This window comes from Piliocolobus tephrosceles, chromosome 2, assembly GCF_002776525.5.
Source record: "Piliocolobus tephrosceles isolate RC106 chromosome 2, ASM277652v3, whole genome shotgun sequence".
NCBI classification, from domain to species: domain Eukaryota; kingdom Metazoa; phylum Chordata; class Mammalia; order Primates; family Cercopithecidae; genus Piliocolobus; species Piliocolobus tephrosceles.
This window is the reverse complement of record NC_045435.1, coordinates 103950139-103975659: the sequence shown is the minus strand read 5'-3', so window position 1 is coordinate 103975659 and position 25521 is coordinate 103950139. Positions and strand designations below refer to the sequence as shown.

The 25521-nt window shown below is 36.1% G+C and overlaps 1 protein-coding gene across 3 annotated transcripts in view; it reads left to right on the top strand.

The window, feature by feature from the left end:
• ATP11B (ATPase phospholipid transporting 11B (putative)) overlaps positions 1–25521 on the top strand; it is a 143491-nt gene that overhangs the window by 81159 nt on the left and 36811 nt on the right. For all 3 annotated transcript variants that reach the window (XM_023187474.1, XM_023187473.1, XM_023187475.1), the window contains exons 18-25: positions 1739–1920; positions 3184–3387; positions 9213–9366; positions 10640–10742; positions 13771–13916; positions 14950–15009; positions 16575–16702; positions 18382–18520. In XM_023187474.1, the coding sequence (XP_023043242.1) occupies positions 1739–1920; positions 3184–3387; positions 9213–9366; positions 10640–10742; positions 13771–13916; positions 14950–15009; positions 16575–16702; positions 18382–18520 (1116 nt within the window). The remainder of the gene's footprint in view (positions 1–1738; positions 1921–3183; positions 3388–9212; positions 9367–10639; positions 10743–13770; positions 13917–14949; positions 15010–16574; positions 16703–18381; positions 18521–25521) is intronic.

Sequence of the window (25521 nt, the reverse complement as noted above, 5' to 3'; positions counted from 1 at the left end):
CTAAAAGAAGCACATTTATAGGTATGGGTCATTTATAAGTCAGGGAATGGCAATATTTAGAAATCTGCTAAATAGGACTGGGCGCAGTGGCTCACGTCTTTAATCCCAGCACTTTGGGAGGCCAAGGCTGGCAGATCACGAGGTCAGGAGATTGAGACCATCCTGGCTAACAGGGTGAAACCCCACCTGTAGTCCCAGCTACTCTGGACACTGAGGCAGGAGAATCACTTGAACACAGGAGACAGAAGTTGCAGTGAGCCAAGATCGCACCACTGCACTCCAGCCTGGGCAACAGAGCAAGACTCCATCTCAAAAAAAAAAAAAAAAAGGAAAATCTGCTAAATAGTGTCATATAGTATTTTTAAGTCTATGCTTTCCAAGTTGTTGTTAAAATATTTATTATGGGGCTCAGCACAGTGGCTCATGCCTGTAATCCCAGCACTTTGAGATGCTGAGACAGTATCACTTGTGGCCAGGAGTTTGAGACCAGCCTGGGCAATGTAGCGAGATCCTGTCTCTACAAAAAAATAAAACATAATCAGGCATGGTGGCACATGTCTATAGACCTAGCTACTCAGGAGGCTGAGGCAGCAGGATCACTTGAGCCCAGGAGTTCAAGGCTATAGTAAGCCAAGATCACACCACTGCACCCCAGCCTAAGCAGCAGAGCAAGACCCTATCTCTAAAAATAAAAAAGAATATTTATTATTGGTTTTCTTGAGGAAAATGCAAGTAACAAGAAAAGGAACTTTTATAAGTCTTTAGATTTAGATATCAATTTTCAGAGATGAATACTATAAGAAAACTTTGAGCCTGGTAGAACCAGATAATCAATTCTGATTCCAATTCACTGGTAAAGATATATTCCTTAAAATCATTTATTTGATAAATCTAAAAAGTAGTTTTTGTAATGGCCATTTTATTGACTTGTTTATTTGAAAGGCAAATTTTGTCATACTGTGAACCTTTAGGAAATTATGGTCTCCTTTGCTTTAGAAATTTTATGAAGTAGGTAAAAATGGAATTGTAAGTTAAAACAGGAAGGTAGAACCTGCAGCTGTCTCTCTCTCAACAGCCTTGAAGGTATTAAGAACTTTCTGGCTTTCCATGTAACACAGTTTGAAAACCACTAATAGGATAGTCTTTATGATCTATTCTAGGCTCTAATATTCTACAATTCAGTGACCTTAATTATTTTCAGCAACTTTTTATTTTTTGTTTTTTATTTTTTTGAGACAGAGTCTCACTCTTTCGCCCAAGCTGGAGTGCAGTGGTGCTCTCTTGGCTCACCTCCCAGGTTCATGCCATTCTCCTGCCTCAGCCTCCTGAGTAGCTGGGACTACAGGCGCCCACCACCATGCCCGGCTAATTTTTTGTATTTTTAGTAGAGACGGGGTTTCACCATGTTGGCCAGGATGGTCTCGATCTCCTGACCTCGTGATCCGCCCACCTCAGCCTCCCAAAGTGCTGAGATTACAGGCGTGAGCCACTGCGCCCGGTCTATTTTGAGCAACATTTTAAGAAAACATCAGAAGTTGAAAGATGTATATGTGTCCCGTAACTCAGATCAGTAGGGCTTTGTGACACTATTTATTTCCTGTCACTAGGTGATGGTACTTTTTAAATGATTTGTGATTGACTTTTGGTACTTGGTCCTCAGTGTATTTTGATAGTGACTTCTTGATTTTCTGTTAGTTGTTTGTGTTCAATTTTTGTCTTTAATTTTTGTTTGTTTCAGAAAGGGCTAAGAACTCTGTGTATAGCATATAGAAAATTTACATCAAAAGAGTATGAGGAAATAGATAAACGCATATTTGAAGCCAGGACTGCCTTGCAGCAGCGGGAAGAGAAATTAGCAGATGTTTTCCAGTTCATAGAGAAAGACCTGATATTACTTGGAGCCACAGCAGTAGAAGACAGGTAAGTATCAGATAAGTAAACAAGATTATTTTTCTCTCATAAGAATTTTTGTAACCAAGTGTTCTAATATGTGGCATAAATTCTCTTTACTAACATCCTATGATAAATTAATATATTTAAGATCAAAGTAGAGAACTAAAGCCTTAATTTTTCCCAGTCAGTATGTACAATTTTTGTTCTAGCCAGATATCTGAAATAGATGAAAGAAACCAGCTCTCTATAGTTTTTTCTTATAGGCTTGAATCTTTAGAATACTCCTCAGCATGTCATGCAAACACTTGAAGCACCTGCTTAATTCTCCAACTTTCCCTCCTACCACTGTCTCCTTCTGCTTTATGTTTCAACAATACCAAACTGTCTCTGCATGCCATCTGTAGCTAAAACTATTCTGTTTTGTGCCTATGTTGGCCTTCTGCCTGGGTGATTCTTCCCTTCACCATCCCTCTGTGACTACCTATTCATAAAGTATAGCTTAGATATTAGTTCCACTCCAGTAAGACCTTTCCTGACACCTAAGAGGATTAAAAATTCTCTTCTTTGTGAAGTCTTATTGTAGGTAGTTCTGTTGTTGTCTTTGTGGCACTATATTTTAATTATTTGTTTAAAGACTTCTCCTCTGTTAACCTGTGAAATCCTTGAAGTCCATTTATTCTTTGTCTTTGTTCCCAGCACCTATCTCAATGTCTGTTTCACAGTTTCTTAAATTTAGCTGAATTCTGAGATTGAATTCTGCAGATTAAGTCTGTTGTTATGTTTGCCTCCACCACCTAGACCTAAGGGTGTTTGCATATTTTTAAAATCCAGGTTTTCATTTACTTTTTGGTTGTCCTTACAAGGTTTCTGAGAGTCACCTAAAGTTAGCTAGACCTTTATTTTCTACAGTCTGATTTTTGAACTATATGAGTGGTTTGAGTTTTTTTTTAAATCAAAATAAAAAGAGAAAAATCTTCTTTTTTGAAATGTAAGACTTCCTAATAAAACAGGAGTTTATGAAGAGCACGTAGTTTCATCCTATAAATAGCAACTTTGAAGATACATTCTTAATATATGAAATTGTAGATTTGAATTGGTTGATTTTGTGTTAACCAATCACCAATCTGTTTATTCATGTTTCTTAATGAGAGGAAATTCCAGTTATATTGCTATGTGATGTAGTAACATGCATAGGTCAAGGAGTTTAGAATTATCCTTAAATATACTATGTAGTTTAGCTTAAAATACAGTCATAAAAGTATTCTCTACTACTAATTTGTTTCTTTTCAGACTACAAGATAAAGTTCGAGAAACTATTGAAGCATTGAGAATGGCTGGTATCAAAGTATGGGTACTTACTGGAGATAAACATGAAACAGCTGTTAGTGTGAGTTTATCATGTGGCCATTTTCATAGAACCATGAACATCCTTGAACTTATAAACCAGAAATCAGACAGCGAATGTGCTGAACAATTGAGGCAGCTTGCCAGAAGGTAAGAATATAGGTACCTGTATCGTACCTTTCAGGGGTTAGCAAACTGCGGTTCCCTGGGCCCGATGATATAGCCCACTGTCTCTGCCTGTTTTTTACAGCATGTTAGCTAAAAGTAGTTTTTACATTTTTTGATAGATAAATAGAAATCCAAAGAATAATAATATTTCATGAAGTGAAAAGGATATGAAATTCAAATTCCAGTGTCTATAAAGTTTGATTGGAACACAATCACTTTCATTTGTTTACATATTATCAACGAGTGCTTTTACATTACAGCACCAGAATTGAGTAGTTGCAGCAGAGACTTTACAAAATACTTCTCTTCAACTTCACACTGCTGTTTGATACGCTGCAAATCACAGTGAGATACATATAATGTGATAGTGTTTGGAGTGCCATGCATAGCACCATATCGCGACATTTTACCATTTTTTATTGTCAGTATATGGCCATCATATCAAAACAAGAAAAGAAAAGTGGACTTTTAACATTATACTTTTTTTTAAAATCACCTTGGATAGGGGATTATTTTATTTTTGAATTAGATGGCAAAGCATTGTTTATTATGCATTGATATGTTAGCTGTGCTACCTGTTTGAAAAGACATTTTCAAAGATGAATTATAAATCTCATTACATACAGTTCTATCATATTGAAATGTAAAAATCTCGTTACAGATGGGCATTAACAGATGAACATTTGCAATGTTAACTTTGAACCCCAGTTAAACAAAATATTATCCCTTGCCCAAAAGAAATATTTTCATTCTTCTCATTAGTAAACCTCTCTTATTTAAAAAATTATACTCAATGATTGCTACATTCTTAGTGAAAATTTTGTTGAGATTTTTTTCCTCTCATTCGATAACTACCTATATCCTCAATTTTGCCTCTTGGCCCACAAAACCTAAAATTGAAATATTTACTCTCTGGCCCATAACGGGAAACATTTGCCAACCCCTGATCTAGTTTGCATGACCAAACTGGGAAATTAAGCTGCATTTTACTGTTCAAGATTATTTCATAAGAATTTATACTCTAAATTCTATCTTTTTTGTAAATCCATGCTTTATGGGCATATCAAAGTTTTGCCGCATATGGGGGCAAGTGATGCCCCATTTAACACAGTCTAATTTTTCACAGTAAACTAGGGAGGGCTTCATTCGAGTCTCAGGGCTGCTTGCATGTAAGTGTGTTAGGTCTCCTGCAGGTTTCTGTTGTTTGCTGTCTTGTGATACTAATCCAGAAAAATAAACACAGAGAGACAATACCATAGTTGTTAATATACATACAGTGTTTTATATTTGTATTTTTTTTTTTTTTTTTTTTGAGATGGAGTCTCGCTCTGCCGCCCAGGCTGGAGTGCAGTAGCCGGATCTCAGCTCACTGCAAGCTCCGACTCCCGGGTTCATGCCATTCTCCTGCCTCATCCTCCCGAGTAGCTGGGACTACAGGCGCCCACCACGTCGCCCGGCTAGTTTTTTTGTATTTTTAGTAGAGACGGGGTTTCGCCATGTTAGCTAGGATGGTGTCGATCTCCTGACCTCGTGATCCGCCCGTCTCGGCCTCCCAAAGTGCTGGGATTACAGGCTTGAGCCACCGCGCCCAGCCTATATTTGTATTTTTTATGCAGGCATTTATGTGATACCAAAGTCTGGATTTCATCTTTTTAAAACCTATTTAAGAGACATTTTTAAAAGACCATACAGGGTTATTTTGTTGTTGTTATTGTTGTTGTTTGTTTGTTCGTTTGTTTTCTGAGACAGAGTTTCACTCTTGTTGCCCAAGCTGGAGTGCAGTGGTGCACTGGGTTCACCACAACCTTCGCCTTGAGGGTTCAAGTGATTCTCCTGCCTCAGGCTCCTGAGTAGCTGGGATTACAGGCATGCATCACCATGCCTGGCTAATTTTGTATTTTTAGTAGAGACGGAGTTTCTCCATGTTGGTCAGGCTGGTCTCGAACACCTGACCTCAGGTGATCTGCCTACCTCGGCCTCCCAAAGTGCTAGGATTATAGGTTATATTATATACAGGCCGCCCCCAGCCTGTATAGGGCCTTTTTAAAATATCTCTTAAATAGGGTCACACTGGATCTTTGAGTGCAAAAAGACAATTGATTTAGCTAATTATACTACAATTTGGGGACAATGTCAACAACATTGTGGCTGTTTAAACATTTAAATACTGCAATATCATGAACTCCCTAAAACACAGAAATTAATTGCTTAGAATCATTTACTTTATATATGCCTTTTTAAATATTTTTTTCTAGCTGGGCACAGTGGCTCATGCCTGTAATCCCAATACCCTGGGAGGCTGAGGTGGATCGCTTGAGCCCAGGAGTTTGAGATCAGCCTGGTCAATATAACAAGACCCTGTCCCCACAAAAAATTTAAAAATTATCCAGGTGTGGTGGCGTGTACCTGTAGTCCCAGTTACTCTGGAAGCTGAGGCAAGAGGATCACTTGAGTCTAGAAGTTCAAGGCTACAGTGAACTGTGCTCTCGCCTAAAAAATAAAAATAATTTAAAAAAATTTTTTCTGATTATAAAAATAATAAATGTCTACTTAAAAAATGCTGAAAATTGTAAAGCTTATGCAATGGTTAATAACATAATAAAGTCATCAGAAGATTATTATTTGTAATTTAGGCTATTTAAGTCTTCTGTGTATAGGTGGTTTTAACAAATATGCTAATCATTAGTATTTGTTTTCTTTTTTGTACAAAAGCTGTATTACAAAACGAAGACTATACTCTTAAAGTGAATTTTACGCTTGCCATCTTAGTCTCTTTGTGCTGCTGTAACAAAATACCTGAGACTAGGTAATTTATAAAGAACAGAAATTTATTTCTCACAATTCTGGAGGCTGGGAAGTTGAAGATCAAGACACCAGCAAGCTGTATAGTGAGGGCTACTCCCTGTTCCAAAATAGCGCCTTATTGCTGCATCCTTCTGAAGGGAGGATTGCTGTGTCCCCACATGGTGGAAGGGATGAAAGGCAAGAGAGGGCAAATCTCTGAAACCTCTTTTATCAATTTATTAATGCCCTCTTTTATCAGGGCATTAATTCCTTCATGAAGGCAAAGCCACTATGACTTAATCGCTTCCCAAAAGGCCCCGCTTCATAACAATGGGGGTTAACTCTCCACGTTAATTTTGAAAGGGATACGACATTCAAACCATAGCACTTGCTATGTGAAGTTTATGTTACATTTTAGAGATACCTTTTGATGGAATACATTTTATGAGATAACCATAAAAGTCAATAGACCCATTCATTCAGACTTTCAGGAAGTATCTATTCTAAAAATCTTGATAAAAATCTTCTGTTGCACAAAGAATTTTGTACCTTTGAAAACTTTAGTATATATATCCATTCCTTCACAAAGATATATTGTCACCTGTCTAGGCATTTGGAACTGAGACATAAGGTGTGTTGTTTATGCCATGGATACTTACAGTGTGTAGGGAAAACAGAAAAGTAAATACGCTGTCATAGTCCTATCCCTACAGAACTGTATCTGAGGCAAGAACAGAAGCTCTGGGAGGACAGAAGAGAGAAGCCTAGCCTAGACTAGGGGTACCAGGGAGAGCTCTGAACAACCAATGACTATGTTGCCTCCTGTGGGGCCAGATGTTCACTGGACAGAGAGTGACACAAAGAAGCAAAGGGGAGGCTGGACACAGTGGCTCATAATCCCACGGGCACAGTGGCCAATAACCCCAGTACTTTGGGAGGCCAAGCCAGGCAGATCACTTGAGTCTAGAAGTTCAAGACCAGCCTGGGCAACATAGTGAAACCCCATCTCTACAAACAGTACAAAAATTAGACGTGTGTGGTGACACATACCTTTAGTCCCAGCTTCTTGGGAGGCTGAGGTGGGAGGATGGATTGAATCAGGGAGGTTAAGGCTGTAGTGAGTTGTGATCACAGCACTGCGCTCCAGCCTGGGTGACTGAGTTGCTGTGTCAGAAAAAGAAAGGCAGCAAAGGGGGCAGTGCATGCAGATTCTCAGAGCTGAGAGAGAGGAGGGCATATTCAAGGAAGTAATTAGAAAGTATGGCCAGGGAGTGGTATAGATGGGAGAGGGTATGAAGAGTGAGAGGGTATGAAGAGTAGTGATGCATGAGGGCTATAGAGATGAGTAAATGCTACCTATGTGCCAGAGATGTAGGTGCTTTTCCATATTTCTTAAATATTATTCCATGGATTGTAAGATCATAATGTGATTCATGAAGCCTGTCCAGAGGAAAACCTAATTGCATGTGCCTTGGAAACTTTTCCTAGGAAAATAATCTCTGTCCCACTCTTGACTGCTAGCATTTCTGAGGCCTGTTGCTCAGGTAGTGCTTTGAACAGGCTGAAGACATTGGAGTTAGCACAAGTTGCCAAATAAAGTTTGGCCAATAGGGAAGAAAAGTAGTCTATATAGGTGTTGATTTCAGATATTGGAGAATTAGTAATAATGAGAAAAATACATTTTATAAAACTTTATGGTGTAAAGTGAATTGCTTACCACTTATAGCTATAGTACAACACAACAGTGATTAGGCATACTATGAAAGACTTTGCTTTAACTTATGAAAGTTTCTTATTATAAGACTAAAATCTATCAATGTATATTTAGCTTTTATACCTTGTGCTCATTTAGTAGTCTTCCCACTTCTTATTTTTAATTGGAGGGATAGTTTTCAGCAGAGTCTGCTATTCTGTGAACCTTTGGTGCTTTTCTGTGGTGTATATAGCACAGTGCTGCACTGAGTACTGGCTTTCAACAACATAAAGGAGCTTACATCAAAATGTAAATCTAGGTATACTTCCTGCATCAAGAAAGTGTTATTACCAAAGAATTACGGGGGAAGCAGTTTAATAAAATAGTGTGCTTAGTGATTTTGTTGATTTACATTCTGGTGTAGGCTCCTTATCTCTTCCTGGCAACAAATAGTTTGCCCGCCTTCCAGCAGTGAGACTGTACTTGGAGTAGCATATGCCCACGTGTGAGGTGTTATCCATCTTCTGCCACAGTAATATCTGGCATTACAATCCATCATCGGTTTCCTACTGCACGACAGTACTCTTCCTTCATTCTTTTCTTTGCTTGTTATGCGTGTGGTGAATCTTGCTCATGGATTTTCCTGAACATCCTTGATTTCATATAGTTTTTTTTAAATTTTAATTAGGATTTGCTGAATGTTAAAATAATGGTTTGATTTTTGTAAGACTTTTCATACAATTTGGGAGAATATCCTCAGATTATGTATTACAATTCACATTTTAGAAAATATAATTACTGTATCTATATCAGTTCATTGTAAAATTGAATATTAGGCGGGGCACAGTGGCTCACACCTGTAATCCCAGCACTTTGAGAGGCTGAGACAGGCGGATCGCTTGAGGTCAGGAGTTTGAGACCAGCCTGGGCAACATGGTGAAACCCCATCTCTACTAAAATAACAAAAATTAGCCAATCATGGTGGCTCATGCCTATAGTCCCAGATAGGAAGCTGAAGTGAGAGAATCACTTAAGCCCAGGAGGTCAGGGCTGCGGTGAGCTGCTATACTCCAGCCTGGGTGACAGAGCAAGACCCTGTTTCAAAAAAAAAGAAAAATTGAATATTATCTGTTTTACTCATTAGTGACTCAGTTCTGCTTAATTTTAAACTTAAGGTAATAAAACAGTTTGTTTCCTGACATAACAGTCTTGTAACAGTAAGGGTTGTGGGTAAAAGATCCATCTTTCAGTAAGAATGTGTTGTTCTATATGAGTGTAATAATACGGCTTCAAAGTATCTTACAGAGAATATAATTATTTTCTCTTTTAGAATTACAGAGGATCATGTGATTCAGCATGGGCTGGTAGTGGATGGGACCAGCCTATCTCTTGCACTCAGGGAGCATGAAAAATTATTTATGGAAGTTTGCAGAAATTGTTCAGCTGTATTATGCTGTCGTATGGCTCCACTGCAGAAAGCAAAAGTATGTATATGTGTTATAAAAAGTCCCTTAAAGCTATTTAGATATAAACATATTATTTAAGGTTAATGCCTTACATAGTTCCATTTTATGGTGTGCAATATATAAATTTTGCCAAGAGTCAATCACATATTGTAAATTTTAACCATGCACATCAGACTTCTGGAATTCTCAGAGTGAGTTTCAACTATTCATAGTGACCGAGAAAACCTGTGATGAGTAGCAGCTTGTGATCTTGCAGAAATTAAACTGTGATAACTAATGTTTCCCAAGTTAGCTACTTAGCAAGTGAAGGAGCCTAGGAAACATCAATTACTTGCACCTTTAGATGGTTCTGTTGATCTCCGTTTATTCTTGCATTCTCGTGAAGTGATAATTCTTTGTTATAGTGATGTATAGTGATACAACATTCTCATGAAGTGATAATTCTCTGTTACTTTTGGCTGTAAAATGATAGAGCTTTAGTGTAAAAAGTTGAAAAGCCAATTTACTTGTAATATAAAGCTTATGTATAGGAAATATTTAAATTTTAGCTACCTATGTGATTCAAGTGAAAGCCTATATAAACATTTTTTATAATTCTAAATTTGGAATTTGAGGTCTTAGACTATTTTTCACAAATATCCTTTGCAATGCACATCTGAATACTGATTATTTCCCGTATAGGTCTAATAAATTAGACATCCAATTTTTTGGGCTTCATGGAATTTTGTTACAGTGCCGATATTATGACAATTCATGTACCCCAGTCTGTGGAGACTAAAACTGGAGACCAAACAGAGCAAATACCCAGGTTCTTTATAAAAGTACATTTAAGAATTCCAAAGAAACGTTTCTTTTGAGTTCATTGAATTTAATCTTGATTGATTTTTTAAATTCTTAAAATTTTATTACAAGAGGAAACAATTATCTTCTTTCATATCAAATGAAAAAATAATTTCTTAAAAAAATTTGCCTAACAGTTCAATTAAGTGCAGTCTTTTTTTACACTATTATTAAGCCTTCTAAATATTTAAGCTATATTTGAAAGATTCTTGTTTCTCATCATAAAATCCAAAGAGAATTCCGTTTTTGTTATAACATTTCTGAAAGACATTTCTAAAAGCTTAATGGAGACACCCTCAAAAAAATGAACCTCAATGCATATTATTGTCTAATATAAAATTAAATATTTATTTCATTAGTGTTCTTACTAGAGTCATTTCAGATAAATGATTATATAAATGCAAGAAAATTGAAATTGTGTCATAAATAACTAATTCATTATGTCTTTCAGGTAATAAGACTAATAAAAATATCACCTGAGAAACCTATAACATTGGCTGTTGGTGATGGTGCTAATGACGTAAGCATGATACAAGAAGCCCATGTTGGCATAGGTGATTGATTTTTCCTGAAAAGTTTTTCCTGAACTTTTAAAGTTGGTAGTATTACTTGGTGGTTTTGAATTTTCTTTTTGTAGATTAAAGTGCGGTATCAAATTTGTGAATGAAAACTAAATGCAACATGGTAATAATATAGCACAGTGTGCCCCATCAGAAACTTACTATAATTAAGCCCACTGGTTAGTATATTTTCATTCCAAATTTTAGTTTCAGATTTTAAAGGAAATAAATACCACATTAGTGAATTTTATCTTTGCCAATTCTTTTTCATAATAAAAGTAGCTTTATTTTTACATGCCATTTTGTACCTTTTAAAGTACTTCACATGTTATTTTATCCTTTTTAAATTCTAAATTTGTGATTTACATAGTTGCACTTACAGTTCTTGTTTTAGAATCTTACTGTTAACTCCGTTTATTTATGAATCTAAAGATCCTACAGTCCTTTTTAAAGATAATTATAAAGACAGGAAATTGCACCAAACTGCAATAAAAATACAAAATTTCAAGTAGTTTCTCATTTTAATAATCTTTATCCTTATTCTTTTCTATTTTTGCCTAAAACTTTCATTAGATTCAGACTGCTAGTATCATTTCATTATATTTAATTTATTAATCCTTTCCTTTTTAGCCATATAATCTTATTGTAGAAATACAGAGCAAAATGAAAAGTATGGGCATGGTGTTTTTTATGGAAGGATAAAATTTGAGAGTTAAGCTAATTCCTGTTCTGGAATAGTCTCTATAATGTGCTGAATGGGTAGTTATCAGGTCTGATATTTTCTGTGTGCCTCTCAAATCAACTCCTTCCTCTTTCAGATAATTAACTCTTCATTTTGAAAACTTAATTTTCCTTCTAGTTTGTATACCGTTATTTTCCATAAATCTTCATAGCAATTTGATGATAACTTCCTATACCATACATTTAAAGCCATAAAAAAACTACAGTATTTATAACAGTTTGATTCTGTAATGATAACAGGCAGACCAGTGACTAGAATACATTCAAGCATCTGGAAGTTTAGAATATAACAAAGGAGATATTTCATATAAGTAGGAAAACAAATTATATAGTAAAAAAATGAATGGATAAAACTGATTAGTGATTGGAAAAAAAGAAAAGTTGAGTCTCTTTCTGTTACTTATAACAAAACAAATTCAAGATGGATTAGGATTTAAATAACTTACAAAGACCCTAAAAAGTAATAGAAGAAAATTTAATGAATAATTCTGTTATTTGAGGTGTGGAAGAATCTTTTGAGGACAGCACCAAAGCAAGGAACTATAGTTAACTATAGGGAAAAGATCATGCAGAGGTAAAAGCTCCCAAAACAAATTTTAAAAACAAAGGACAAACTAGTAAAGAGTATTTGTAAAATAGGTGACAAAGTTTTAATAATCCTGGTCTACAAAGTATTAACAAATGAATGAGAATAAGAAAAACATTCCAGTAGAAATAATGCGGAAGGATGTGAGCAATCAATTGTCACAAAAGGAGAAATCTAAAAAGAATACTAAATGTATGAAAAAAAATGTTTAGTTTCTCTAACATTCCAAGGAATGGAAGTTAAAATTTCCTATCAGATTGGCATCCATTATAAACCTTGATAAACCTGGAGTTGGTAAAGGTATAGATTAACAAATGGTCTTATACAATGTTATTGGGAGCATAAATTGGTATGCCCTGCATTATTATTCAAAACAAAATTTTAAATGTATGCCTATTGACATTGCAATTATGCATGCAGGAATTTCTTGTAGGAAAAAAAAATTGAGCATGTTGATAAAGATATACATTACAAGTATACATTTTAAGCAGTGTCCGTAGTCTGTGAAGCAACAAAAGCAAGTTGTAAAACAATCCTTTTTTTTTTTGGTATAGAGCTTTGCTCTTATTTCCTAGGCTGGAGCGCAATAGCCCGATCTTGGCTCACGGCAACCTCCATCTCCTGGATTCAAGCGATTCTCCAGCCTCAGCCTCCTAAGTAGCTGGGATTACAGGTGCCCGCCACCATGCCCAACTAATTTTTGTATTTTTAGTAGGGATGGGGTTTCACCATTTTGGCCAGGCTTGTCTTGAACTCCTGACCTCAGGTGATCCACCTGCCTTGGCCTCCCAGAGTGCTGGGATCCTACAGACTTGAGCCACCGCCCCCAGCCTGAGCCACTGTGCCCAGCCTGAGCCACATTTTTATAGATGTTTTTGTATGTATGAAACACATACACACACAGACATGAAATAAGCAGAAAGAAAATTTCTAAAAGAATGCAGACTAAAAACAGGGGTTTTCTCTAGGGATTATGAATACAGTTTTTTTTTTTTTTCATTGCTTATACATTTTGGAACACTTTCATCCTTTTGTGACAAAAGTTTTAGTTTTGAAAAATAATTTTTAAAAGTTGCTTCTAGATTGAAAAATACAAACTTGGCAATGACTTCTCTTTTGAAACCTTAAGGAATATTGTAACCATTAAAAAAGTATTCATATTTGTCAGATTAAATGATGCACTGATTTCAAATGATATTGTACATTTTTAAAAATTTATTTTAAGTTCACATTTTCCTTTTAAAAAGCACACTTTGACTTATTCATGAAAGTGTTAAGCATGCTTATTTTGCCAATCTCACATGACTCAATTTGAATATTTTTTATATTCATTGAAAATAGTGAAGTATTTAAGTATTTTACAGCATTTTGTCCGTCAGAAGTCTGTTACCCAGTACTTGTGCTAATTAGTGTAATATTGATGTTCCTGCTAAATCCTTAACTTTCACTATTACTTTTTATATTGTATTTTATCTTTTTATATTCTAATTCTTTGGAAATTGGTGTTACGTGTCTGATAAATATCGTAGCTTTATATTAATTACATATTCAAGTAGAGCAACCTTTTGGACATCTGTTGTATATTAGGATTTAAAGTTCCTAAGTGCATGTTCAACTAATATAAATAAGATATTTGCAGATTTATCATGAAAATTACACCTACCAGTGAACGCATCTTTGTCCCTTTTATTATAGGAATCATGGGTAAAGAAGGAAGACAGGCTGCAAGAAACAGTGACTATGCAATAGCCAGATTTAAATTCCTCTCCAAATTGCTTTTTGTTCATGGTCATTTTTATTATATTAGAATAGCTACCCTTGTACAGTATTTTTTTTATAAGGTGAGTTTCATGTATTTAGAACCAATTATTGATACAGTAATATGAAGTTTCAATTTAAGGAATGTTATAACTATATACATTTTTCTTTAAAATGGTTTCAGTAAGTACAAATAACAGTATTTTGTCATGAATCTATTCTATACTGACAGAAAGCATATCAGTGGTTGCCTGTGGCCCACGGGTTCCATGCAAATTGGAACACAGTACATTTGATATCTTTAAAGTTATTTTGTCCTGAACCAGCAATAAGTTTTAACACCAATATAATGGTCTCAAGTAGAGGTTTTTAGCTGGTTTTATGCCATGAATGACCCTTTAGTAGTCTAGTGAAATGTGTGAGCTCCTCGATATAGAGCTTTTATGTGCATAAAGTAAAATACATAGGGTTACAAAGAAACAAATTATGTTGAAATACTGTCCTATCTTTGGGTCCTTTTGTATAAGGTGGGAGTCTGTAGAACCCACATTAAGAGCCCCTGTTACCGATATATTTAATAACACCAGAGTGTACTATGTTGCATATATTTATGTAATTGATAGCTACAATCCAGTAGCATTGTAGATTGTAGATAGAACACATGTAGATTGCATATTGCTATAAGATGATGATGGCAGTTTTTTTCTAACTTATTTTTCTAGCTTTTACTTGTAATATGAGTATATTGAGATGGGAAGAAGTTTTGATAGTTTGATTTATTGTGTGTTTTAAACATTTTTGTGTTGTAAAGATATCATAGCCCTAAAGTTTAAGTAAATCTTACTTATTGTACTATTATGAAAAGTATTGAGTAATAGTTTGAAGATTGTAAATTCAAAATTATAGTATTGCTTGACAATGAGAGGAGTCAAGGGTTTTTTCATTCTGATAAAATGGGAATCCTGCATTCGTGTTATATATAGACAAGTCCTTATCCTTTACTTACCATACCAGCTGAGATTGTTTTTGGATACTTTAAAGCCATTGTTTTTATTTTTTATTGTGTCTTGTAGACCTAAATGTTTTAATTATTTTCCATTTAATCTTGTTTTTCAGAATGTGTGCTTTATCACACCCCAGTTTTTGTATCAGTTCTACTGTTTGTTTTCTCAACAAGTAAGTAAATAGAAACTTGTGTTTTGTCCTTTTAGAGTAAGGTATTTATGTTCGGACTTTGATAGATGTTTGAAGAGACTTTTTTCATTTTTCTTAGTCCTGCAGGGAACCAGACAAAACTGTTTAGTATATTTAACCAGCATAATATTCATAATATTTATTTATTCTGGTTTTCAGTTTGAGGTAAGTGTTAATACCAAAATATAATTCTGGATGCTTTTAAAAATAGATAATAACCCTTAACAGCTTATGAGAGAATTTTGATAACTTATTTGTGATATTCCTGTAAAATCCAAATGAAGCCAGGCCAGATAACTTGGAGGTTCACCTCATTTTTGTTTTTGGTTCGAAATGTCTTAGATTTGGAAGGAGCAATAGTGATTTAGTCCAGGGATGACATATAGGTTTTATCTCAGAAGCTCCCTTTAAATAATTGATGGGGCACCTAGAGTATATTGAAAAGGTTTCTAAAGCTGCAGGCTCAGAGGGAAAATGTAATTTGTTAGCAGTAGTTGTAATGGGCACAGGGTAGGTCTTTGTTTGCATGCATGTCCCATGTTTACCAGTCCTGATCTACTTCGTTTTAATTTCTAGAAAAGAAAAATGAAATCCACAGTAATTAAGTAACTTGCCTTGCTAACTTAATGACTAAACCATGACTTTGACCTACTGCTTCTGACTAATGTGGCAGGCACCCTTTTCACATAGCATACTATACATCTCAAATTGATCAAGACATTAGTTCTAATTTATTGAAAAAAACAAGAGCTTTATTATCTTAGGTTTTTCATGAGTTTTTCCTATTCTTAATTGCTGTTTTATCCTGTTTACAACCTGTAGCTCTAAATTCCAAATATTTGCTTGGGCGTTGATTACCAGTAAAAGTTTGTTTACCTGAATGAACCAAAGAATGTGGTAAGACAATATGATAAGGAAAACTGACCTATTTTGATTAGGTTTTCTGGAGAGTTTATAGTGTAATTTGGGAGGCAGTATTAATAACAATAAAAACAATATGTAAAGCATAGGCAAAGTGCTAAGTGATTAGTACCAACAGTGGTACCTGTGACTGTTTAGAGGAGCAGGATATTAAGGACTTAAGCCATCGTGCAGAGTTTCATGGAAGAAGATAGTCTTGTTCAGTGCCTTAAAGGAAGGGTAGGATGTAGAAAGGGAGACAAAGCCATGAAAGGTAAACTATATGTGTTGGATGGGGAACAAGTAGTAAGATGTCTGGTATACATAGAGAAGAATTATATAAAATTACTTCACAGTGATCAAATTGTGAAGAATCTTGAAATGTTGATCTAACTCACTGTAATTCCAGAAGCACCTGACATAGCAAAATATTCCAGTTCTCACAAAGAGTATCAACCTGGAAACATTATATGTTTATATCAATATTAAAAACAAATTAGAATTATTTAATTGGAGTTACTAAAATGGATTTTAGTGTAAATTTTTAAAACTGTTTAATTTTGTTTTTAATATGCATAGTTGTGATATATGCATAATAGTAATGCATAATTCAGAATCTCAACATTCCTACCAATTTCTGTTTCTAGACGTTGTATGATGGCGTGTACCTGACTTTATACAATATTTGTTTTACTTCCCTACCTATTCTGATATATAGTCTTTTGGAACAGCATGTAGACCCTCATGTGTTACAAAATAAGCCCACTCTCTATCGGTAAGTATTTTCTGGTATTAAATGGCCTTCTCAGTTTTTTTAAGTAAAAAATAAGCAGATTTATTTATGTCTTGGTGATTAATGCTTTCCTAAGGAAAGTTCTTCAGTTGTCGTATGATTTACAGTTGTTGAATATCAGAGAAAAAAGGTTCTTTCAAAGACAAAATTTGATTTAATTTTTCCAGTGTTTTTTAAGAATGAGCACTTTCATCCTGGGAATGCACTGGGCAGTTGTTTAATTTGCACTTACTGTCGCAACCAGTAATATTCTATTTCATGTGCACAAAAGAAGTTATTTATAATTGATAATCTCTAGAATTCCTAAAGGTTAGTGTTTTTTCTACTGTTAGCAAAATTTATGTAATAATTAGTGCAAAATCCAGAGGTGAGGACATTAATTCCCACCCCAGATTCTCTGCTTTATTCCTGCTTCCCCAGAACCAAGTAATCACAGAGATGTGACTGGGACCTGTTCCTCAGTACCAGCTATGGTATTCGCCATAAGCTATTACAGAGGTAGCTATTGAAGTACCACTTATAGAGGCATCTCATTATCTAGATTTGGATTAATTGATTTTGATTCCTCAGGTTATCTAGGACAGGGCTTGACCTAAGATTGGCATATATTGTTCTTCCCATAATAGCTATTATTAGAAGGGAAGTTAGGAGCATCAGTGCTGAACCTAACTCAGATAACCTCACTAAAAAGAGACCATTATGGCAGAGTGACTGAATGTTAACAGAAGAATATAATAACAGATAAATCAACTTTTCAAAATTAAAGTGAAGTATTATGCCTATATCATAATTCTTTTTTTCTTTTTTGAGACAGGAGCTTGCTATGTCACCCAGGCTGGAGTGCAGTAGCAAGATCGTAGCTCACTGCAGCCTCAGTCTCCCAGGCTCAAGCAATCCTCCCGTCTTAACCTCTGGAGTAACTGGGATTCCAGGCACACATCACCATGCCTGGCTAATTTTTTAAAATTTTTATTTATTAATTTTAGTAGAAACAAGGTTTTGCTGTGTTGCCCAGGCTGGTCTCAAACTCCTAGTCTCAGGTGACCCTCCTGCCTTGGCCTCCCAAAGTGTTGGGATTACAGGCATGAGCCACCATGCCCAGCCTATCATATTTCCTTTTTTTTTTTCCTTTTGAGACAGAGTCTCGCTCTGTCGCTAGGCTGAATGCAGTGGCATGATCTGGGCTCACTGCAACCTCTGCCTCCCGGGTTGAAGCGAGTCTCCTGCCTCAGCCTCCCAAGTAGCTGAGACTACAGGTGCGTGCCACCACGCCCAACTAATTTTTGTATTTTTTGTAGAGATGGGATTTCACCATGTTGGCCAGGATGATCTTGATCTCTTATCCTCGTGGTCTGCCTGCCTTGACCTCCCAAAGTCCTGGGATTACAGGCGTGAGCCATTGTGCCAAATGTTCATATCTCTTTATCAAATGAAGAGATGTATTTGAATATATTATGTGAACTATAAGCTATTAAACAGATGTATGATATTATAAGTAGTGGTTTGTAAATTTGTATTTACTTATTCTTTGTGCTAATATTTTCAAACAATTTTAAATTTAAAATACCTTGTTTTTTAATTATCAAATTATAATAATTGTTTAGTAGGCAAATAATAAATGATCCCTAATGTGTTTCTTTTTCTCTTCTTCTTTTTAACAGAGACATTAGTAAAAACCGCCTCTTAAGTATTAAAACATTTCTTTATTGGACCATCCTGGGTTTCAGTCATGCCTTTATTTTCTTTTTCGGCTCCTATTTACTAATAGGGAAGGATACATCTCTGCTTGGAAATGGCCAGGTAAAGTATATAGTTTTTTTTAAAGAATGTTTGTTAATATTTCATGGGTTTTTTATAACTTTTGTCATAAAGTAAAATTCAAATTATAGAACTTCAAGTATTAAAATGTAAATATACAAAGATTTACATTTTGGGGGTTAAATAATAAAGTTTCATACAAATGAAAATTGACAGGCAATACAGTGTAATCTCAAAATGAAACTCAAGTTACTAGACAATATTCAAAAATTAGCTCACACAGGGGATATGTTATTGCCCCTGCATGCTGTTCACCTTAGTATTGTGTTTTATTGATAGCTGCCATTTATTTGGTATTTACTTTTGTGCTAAGTACTTTATGTGCCCCATCTCCATTAGTCCTCCCAATAATCCTATTAGGGAGGTATTATTACTCCCATTTTTCAGATGAGAAATGAGGACTTAGTGTTTGCTTTTAATTGCATTGTTGTTTGCCTAGGAAATGCTACCATACTTTTCATTGCACACTCACAATTCTCAATAGATGTCATAACTTAGTATTTAATTTGGCCACTTTTCTAAAGTATGAAATTAGGGAAGAGTGCATTTTCGATAGTACACTGTTACACTGTGTTCTCATTGGAGTGCTCATGTTGAGAGACTCTTGGCAGAGCTAGACCTCTCTTCCAAGGCTTAGCTAAATGGATTAGGAAGAAAAGAAATGACAGCAGTTGTAGGGACTCTGGTGGACTGGAAATGATTGTCACTTTTAGTTTCCCTTTTCCATTCCCACCACTTAAGTGTTGCAAAATATGTTTGGAGATACAGACATACAGAATTTGAAATTGGAACACTATAAAGTTTTACCTGCTCAACAGATCTTTATTGAAGACCAGCTATTCCCAAGTACTATACTAGGCTCTGGTAAGTAACTTGGTCATGGAGCTTAGAATCTTGAAAAGGATACAGAAAATGAGCAAGTAAACTAATAACAAAATACACCGGTGTAGTAAAGGAAATGGGTTTCAAATGTAGAGGCCTTAACTGTGCAAAATCCCTTTATATTGTAGAATAGGGACATAAATATAATTGCCAGTTCACTTTTGAGGACATATTTAGACTGATGTGGATGAAAATATGAATCTTGTAGCATAAAGCTTACAGCACTTCCCAAATAATAACTACTTTTTGTTGAGTTTTTTTCTCTATGCCTGGTACATTATGTGCGTTTGCTCTAACTTTGTATGAGAAAAATATCATTATTAATTTTACATGTTAGAAAATTAACCTCAGAGAGGTTAAGAAACTTGCCTAAGTTCACACAGTAAGCAAATTTCAGTAATAGAATTCAGACTCAGATCTATGTGACTTTAAAACCTACATGCTTAGTCATGATTCTCAATTCTTTTGAGAAACAACTGTTAACCTGGTGCCCTTCTGCACAGTCTTACCATCAGTGCAATTGCCATCAAATATATAGACATATGAATGAATATGCACACTTCCACCTTAAATAGTGGGGTGAAAACCAGAGAAAATTAAGACAGGAGGAGAGTTAAGAAGAAGGAAATTTGGATCTTCATCATTGGATGAAAAGGACATTAAAGATATCTTGTATTGCTAGTCACTACTTTTTTTAATTTTTAAAAGTAATAGGTGCCCATTGTGATAAGTTTGAAGCTTGTAGGAAAAAGTATAAAGAAAATGAATCACCTGGTGGCCCTCTACCCAGATATTATTACTTTTATTATTTTTACATATGTTTCAATTCTTCCTTTATGCTATTTTCATTAACCTCATAATTTGTATCCCTTCTTAACATTGTAGCCTAAGTGATTTTGTATGTTATTAAAAATGCTCACGCCTGTAATCCCAGCACTTTGGGAGGCTGAGGTGGGTGGATCACGAGGTCAGGAGATCGAGACCATCCTGGCTAACATGGTGAAACCCCACCTCTACTAAAAATGCAAAAAACTAGCCGGCGTGGTGGCGGGCGCCTGTAGTCCCAGCTACTTGGGAGGCTGAGGCAGGAGAATGGCGTGAACCCGGGAGGCGGAGCTTGCAGTGAGCCGAGATTGCGCCACTGCACTCCAGCCTGGGCGAGACTGAGCGAGACTCCATCTCAAAAAAAAAAAAAAAAAAAATGCTTCAAGAACATTTTTCATGATTACATAATACTCTATTACATTGTCATAATTTAAGTATTCCCTTAATTTGAGAATTTGTTTCTAATTTTTAGTAACTTTTTAAAATAAAATCTTGAACATTCTTTATGCAAAAGATAAAACCTTAGTGAAGGATAAATTGTTATTGGCCATGAGTATGAAAGCTTTTTTCTCTTTACTGTCTATTGAAATTAATCTGCCACTCCCTACCCCCAATACTAAGTATAGTAATAAAGAAGCACACGTTAGAGTCAGAACTGGATTCATATCCTGGCATCTGTAGCTATCGTTTGAGTGATTTGGGATGAGTTAACCTCTCTCAGACTCAGTTTTCTCACCTGTAAAAAGGCACATAATCCTCACCTTATAGATTTGCTGTGAGGATTAAATGACATATTATTTGTAGAGCATTAAGCATAGTGGCTAGCATATAGAAGTATTCACTACATCTTAGCAGTGTTCATTGTTATTTTTACTATTAAATCATTATATTGAAAGATCCTGTCCTACTCAATACCACCTGGTCTAATTCTCCCAGAAACTCTCTCTTAACTGTGAAAATCACCTTGCTGTCTCTCAGAATGTGCCATGCTACTCTCTAATTCTAAGACATTGCTTATGTTCCCTCTCTAGAATGCTCATGCTTCCTTTTCCCCAGGACTCTCTCACCACCACCTGTTCTTCACAGTTGAGCCCACAGACCCCTTTCCTTTTGGTCCAGCTCCCTCTTATGTGTCCCTGTGCTAAAAATCCTTTTAGACATCTATCTAGACCGCGTCTCATTGCTCAGCACTGAGTATGTTGGATGCTTCCTGTTTTCTAAATATTGTTATAGCATGAGGTATCAGTAAACAATTGAGGGCCTAGAGCAGACAAAGTTACTAGAGGGAAGTGCTGAGAGGAGTGACTAGAGGCAAAGATGAAGTCATTGCAAACAAGTGATCCTGAGAGAGGAGCAGGAGGAAGAGTTGCAATAGTTTGGGTTTAAGGGCAGAACGATTCAGAGAAACTTAAGACTTTATCCCTTTTTTTTTTTTTTTTTTTTGTATTAGGGTATAGCAATTTTATATTAATTAATTTTCAACAAATACTTTTGAAGTATTCACTAGTTCTTAATTTCAGTTTAGCTTAGGAAAGAACTAGTCATTCTTCATGTATTTATCTCACATCTTTTTAACAGGCCTTTCTTTCCCTTAGTAAAGTATAAGTCTTGATCAATTTTCTCTAAGAAGGCTCTTTACCTTCAAAGCACTATAAAAAAGATACTCCTTTATGAGTTGTCAGAGAACAAAAATATGTTAATAAGAAGGCTGAACTAGTGACTAATTTTTAGCTTTGTTTTTCTTCCTAAATAGTAGAAGAGTTAAACTCTCACGGCTGGGCGTGGCAGCTCATGCCTGTAATCTCAGCACTTTGGGAGGCCGAGTCGGGCAGATCACCTGAGGTCGGGAGTTCAAGACCAGCCTGACCAACATGGAGAAACCCCGTCTCTCCTAAAAATACAAAATTAGCTGGAAGTGGTGACACATGCCTGTAATCCCAGCTACTAGGGAGGCTGAGGCAGAAGAATCACTTGAACCTGGGAGGCAGAGGTTGCTGTGAGCCGAGATCAGGCCACTGCACTCCATCCTGGGCAAAAAGAGCAAAACTGCGTCTCAAAAGAAAAAAAACAAATTCTCACATAAAATTTGCCTAGCCCTTATCCAAGCTTAAAGTAGTCACAGTATTTAAGTATTAGTTAAAAAGTGGGACTTGTCTTAACAATACAGTAGTATCATCTTTACCATGGACATTTGTCAAGAAGTCATAGATTAGTAATTCATTGAATATATTGAGTAATCTTTTCATTTTATTTTATTTTTTTTTTATTTTATTTTTATTATACTTTAAGTTCTAGGGTACATGTGCATAACGTGCAGGTTACATATGTATACTTGTGCCATGTTGGTGTGCTGCACCCATCAACTCGTCAGCACCCATCAATTCATCATTTATATCAGGTATAACTCCCCAATGCAATCCCTCCCCCCTCCCCCCTCCCCATGATAGGCCCCAGTGTGTGATGTTCCCCTTCCCGAGTCCAAGTGAGCTCATTGTTCAGTTCCCACCTATGAGTGAGAACATGCGGTGTTTGGTTTTCTCTTCTTGTGATAATTTGCTAAGAATGATGGTTTCCAGCTGCATCCATGTCTCTACAAAGGACGCAAACTCATCCTTTTTTATGGCTGCATAGTATTCCATGGTGTATATGTGCCACATTTTCTTAATCCAGTCTGTCACTGATGGACATTTGGGTTGATTCCAAGTCTTTGCTATTGTGAATAGTGCCGCAATAAACATACGTGTGCATGTGTCTTTGTAGTAGCATAATTTATAATCCTTTGGGTATATACCCAGTAGTGGGATGGCTGGGTCATATGGTACATCTAGTTCTAGATCCTTGAGGAATCGCCATACTGTTTTCCATAATGGTTGAACTAGTTTACAATCCCACCAACAGTGTAAAAGTGTTCCTATTTCTCCACATCCTCTCCAACACCTATTGTTTCCTGATTTTTTAATGATTGCCATTCTAACTGGTGTGAGATGGTATCTCATTGTGGTTTTGATTTGCATTTCTCTGATGGCCAGTGATGATGAGCATTTTTTCATGTGTCTGTTGGCTGTATGAATGTCTTCTTTTGAGAAATGTCTGTTCATATCCTTTCCCCACTTTTGGATGGGGTTGTTTGTTTTTTTCTTGTATATTTGTTTGAGTTCTTTGTAGATTCTGGAAATTAGCCCTTTGTCAGATGAGTAGATTGCAAAAATTTTCTCCCATTCTGTAGGTTGCCTGTTCACTCTGATGGTAGTTTCTTTTGCTGTGCAGAAGCTCTTTAGTTTAATGAGATCCCATTTGTCAATTTTGGCTTTTGCTGCCGTTGCTTTTGGTGTTTTAGACATGAAGTCCTTGCCCATGCCTATGTCCTGAATGGTACTACCTAGATTTTCTTCTAGGGTTTTTATGGTATTAGGTCTAACATTTAAGTCTCTAATCCATCTTGAATTAATCTTCGTATAAGGAGTAAGGAAAGGATCCAGTTTCAGCTTTCTACTTATGGCTAGCCAATTTTCCCAGCACCATTTATTAAATAGGGAATCCTTTCCCCATTTCTTGTTTTTCTCAGGTTTGTCAAATATCAGATGGTTGTAGATGTGTGGCATTATTTCTGAAGGCTCCGTTCTGTTCCATTGGTCTATATCTCTGTTTTGGTACCAGTACCATGCTGTTTTGGTTACTGTAGCCTTGTAGTATAGTTTGAAGTCAGGTAGCGTGACGCCTCCGGCTTTGTCCTTTTGACTTAGGATTGTCTTGGCAATGCGGGCTCTTTTTTGGTTCCATATGAACTTTAAAGCAGTTTTTTCCAATTCGGTGAAGAAACTCATTGGTAGCTTGATGGGGATGGCATTGAATCTATAAATAACCTTGGGCAGTATGGCCATTTTCACAATATTGATTCTGCCTATCCATGAGCATGGTATGTTCTTCCATTTGTTTGTGTCCTCTTTGATTTCACTGAGCAGTGGTTTGTAGTTCTCCTTGAAGAGGTCGTTTACATCCCTTGTAAGTTGGATTCCTAGGTATTTTATTCTCTTTGAAGCAATTGTGAATGGAAGTTCATTCCTGATTTGGCTCTCTGCTTGTCTGTTACTGGTGTATAAGAATGCTTGTGATTTTTGCACATTAATTTTGTATCCTGAGACTTTGCTGAAGTTGCTTATCAGCTTAAGAAGATTTTGGGCTGAGACGATGGGGTTTTCTAAATACACAATCATGTCATCTGCAAACAGGGACAATTTGACTTCCTCTTTTCCTAACTGAATACCCTTGATTTCTTTCTCTTGCCTGATTGCCCTAGCCAGAACTTCCAACACTATGTTGAATAGGAGTGGTGAGAGAGGGCATCCCTGTCTTGTGCCAGTTTTCAAAGGGAACTTTTCCAGTTTTTGCCCATTCAGTATGATATTAGCTGTGGGTTTGTCATAAATAGCTCTTATTATTTTGAGGTACGTTCCATCAATACCGAATTTGTTGAGCGTTTTTAGCATGAAGGGCTGTTGAATTTTGTGAAAAGCCTTTTCTGCATCTATTGAGATAATCATGTGGTTCTTGTCTTTGGTTCTGTTGATATGCTGGATTACGTTGATTGATTTGCGAATGTTGAACCAGCCTTGCATCCCAGGGATGAAGCCCACTTGATCATGGTGGATAAGCTTTTTGATGTGCTGCTGAATCCGGTTTGCCAGTATTTTATTGAGGATTTTTGCATCGATGTTCATCAGGGAGATTGGTCTAAAATTCTCTTTTTTTGTTGTGTCTCTGCCAGGCTTTGGTATCAGGATGATGCTGGCCTCATAAAATGAGTTAGGGAGGATTCCCTCTTTTTCTATTGATTGGAATAGTTTCAGAAGGAATGGTACCAGCTCCTCCTCGTACCTCTGGTAGAATTCAGCTGTGAATCCATCTGGTCCTGGGCTTTTTTTGGTGGGTAGGCTATTAATTGTTGCCTCAATTTCAGAGGCTGCTATTGTTCTATTCAGGGATTCAACTTCTTCCTGGTTTAGTCTTGGAAGAGTGTACGTGTCCAGGAAATTATCCATTTCTTCTAGATTTTCTAGTTGATTTGCGTAGAGGTGTTTATAGTATTCTCTGATGGTAGTTTGTATTTCTGTGGGGTCGGTGGTGATATCCCCTTTATCATTTTTTATTGTGTCTATTTGATTCCTCTCTCTTTTCTTCTTTATTAGCCTTGCTAGCGGTCTGTCAGTTTTGTTGATCTTTTCAAAAAACCAACTCCTGGATTCATTGATTTTTTGGAGGGTTTTTTGTGTCTCTAT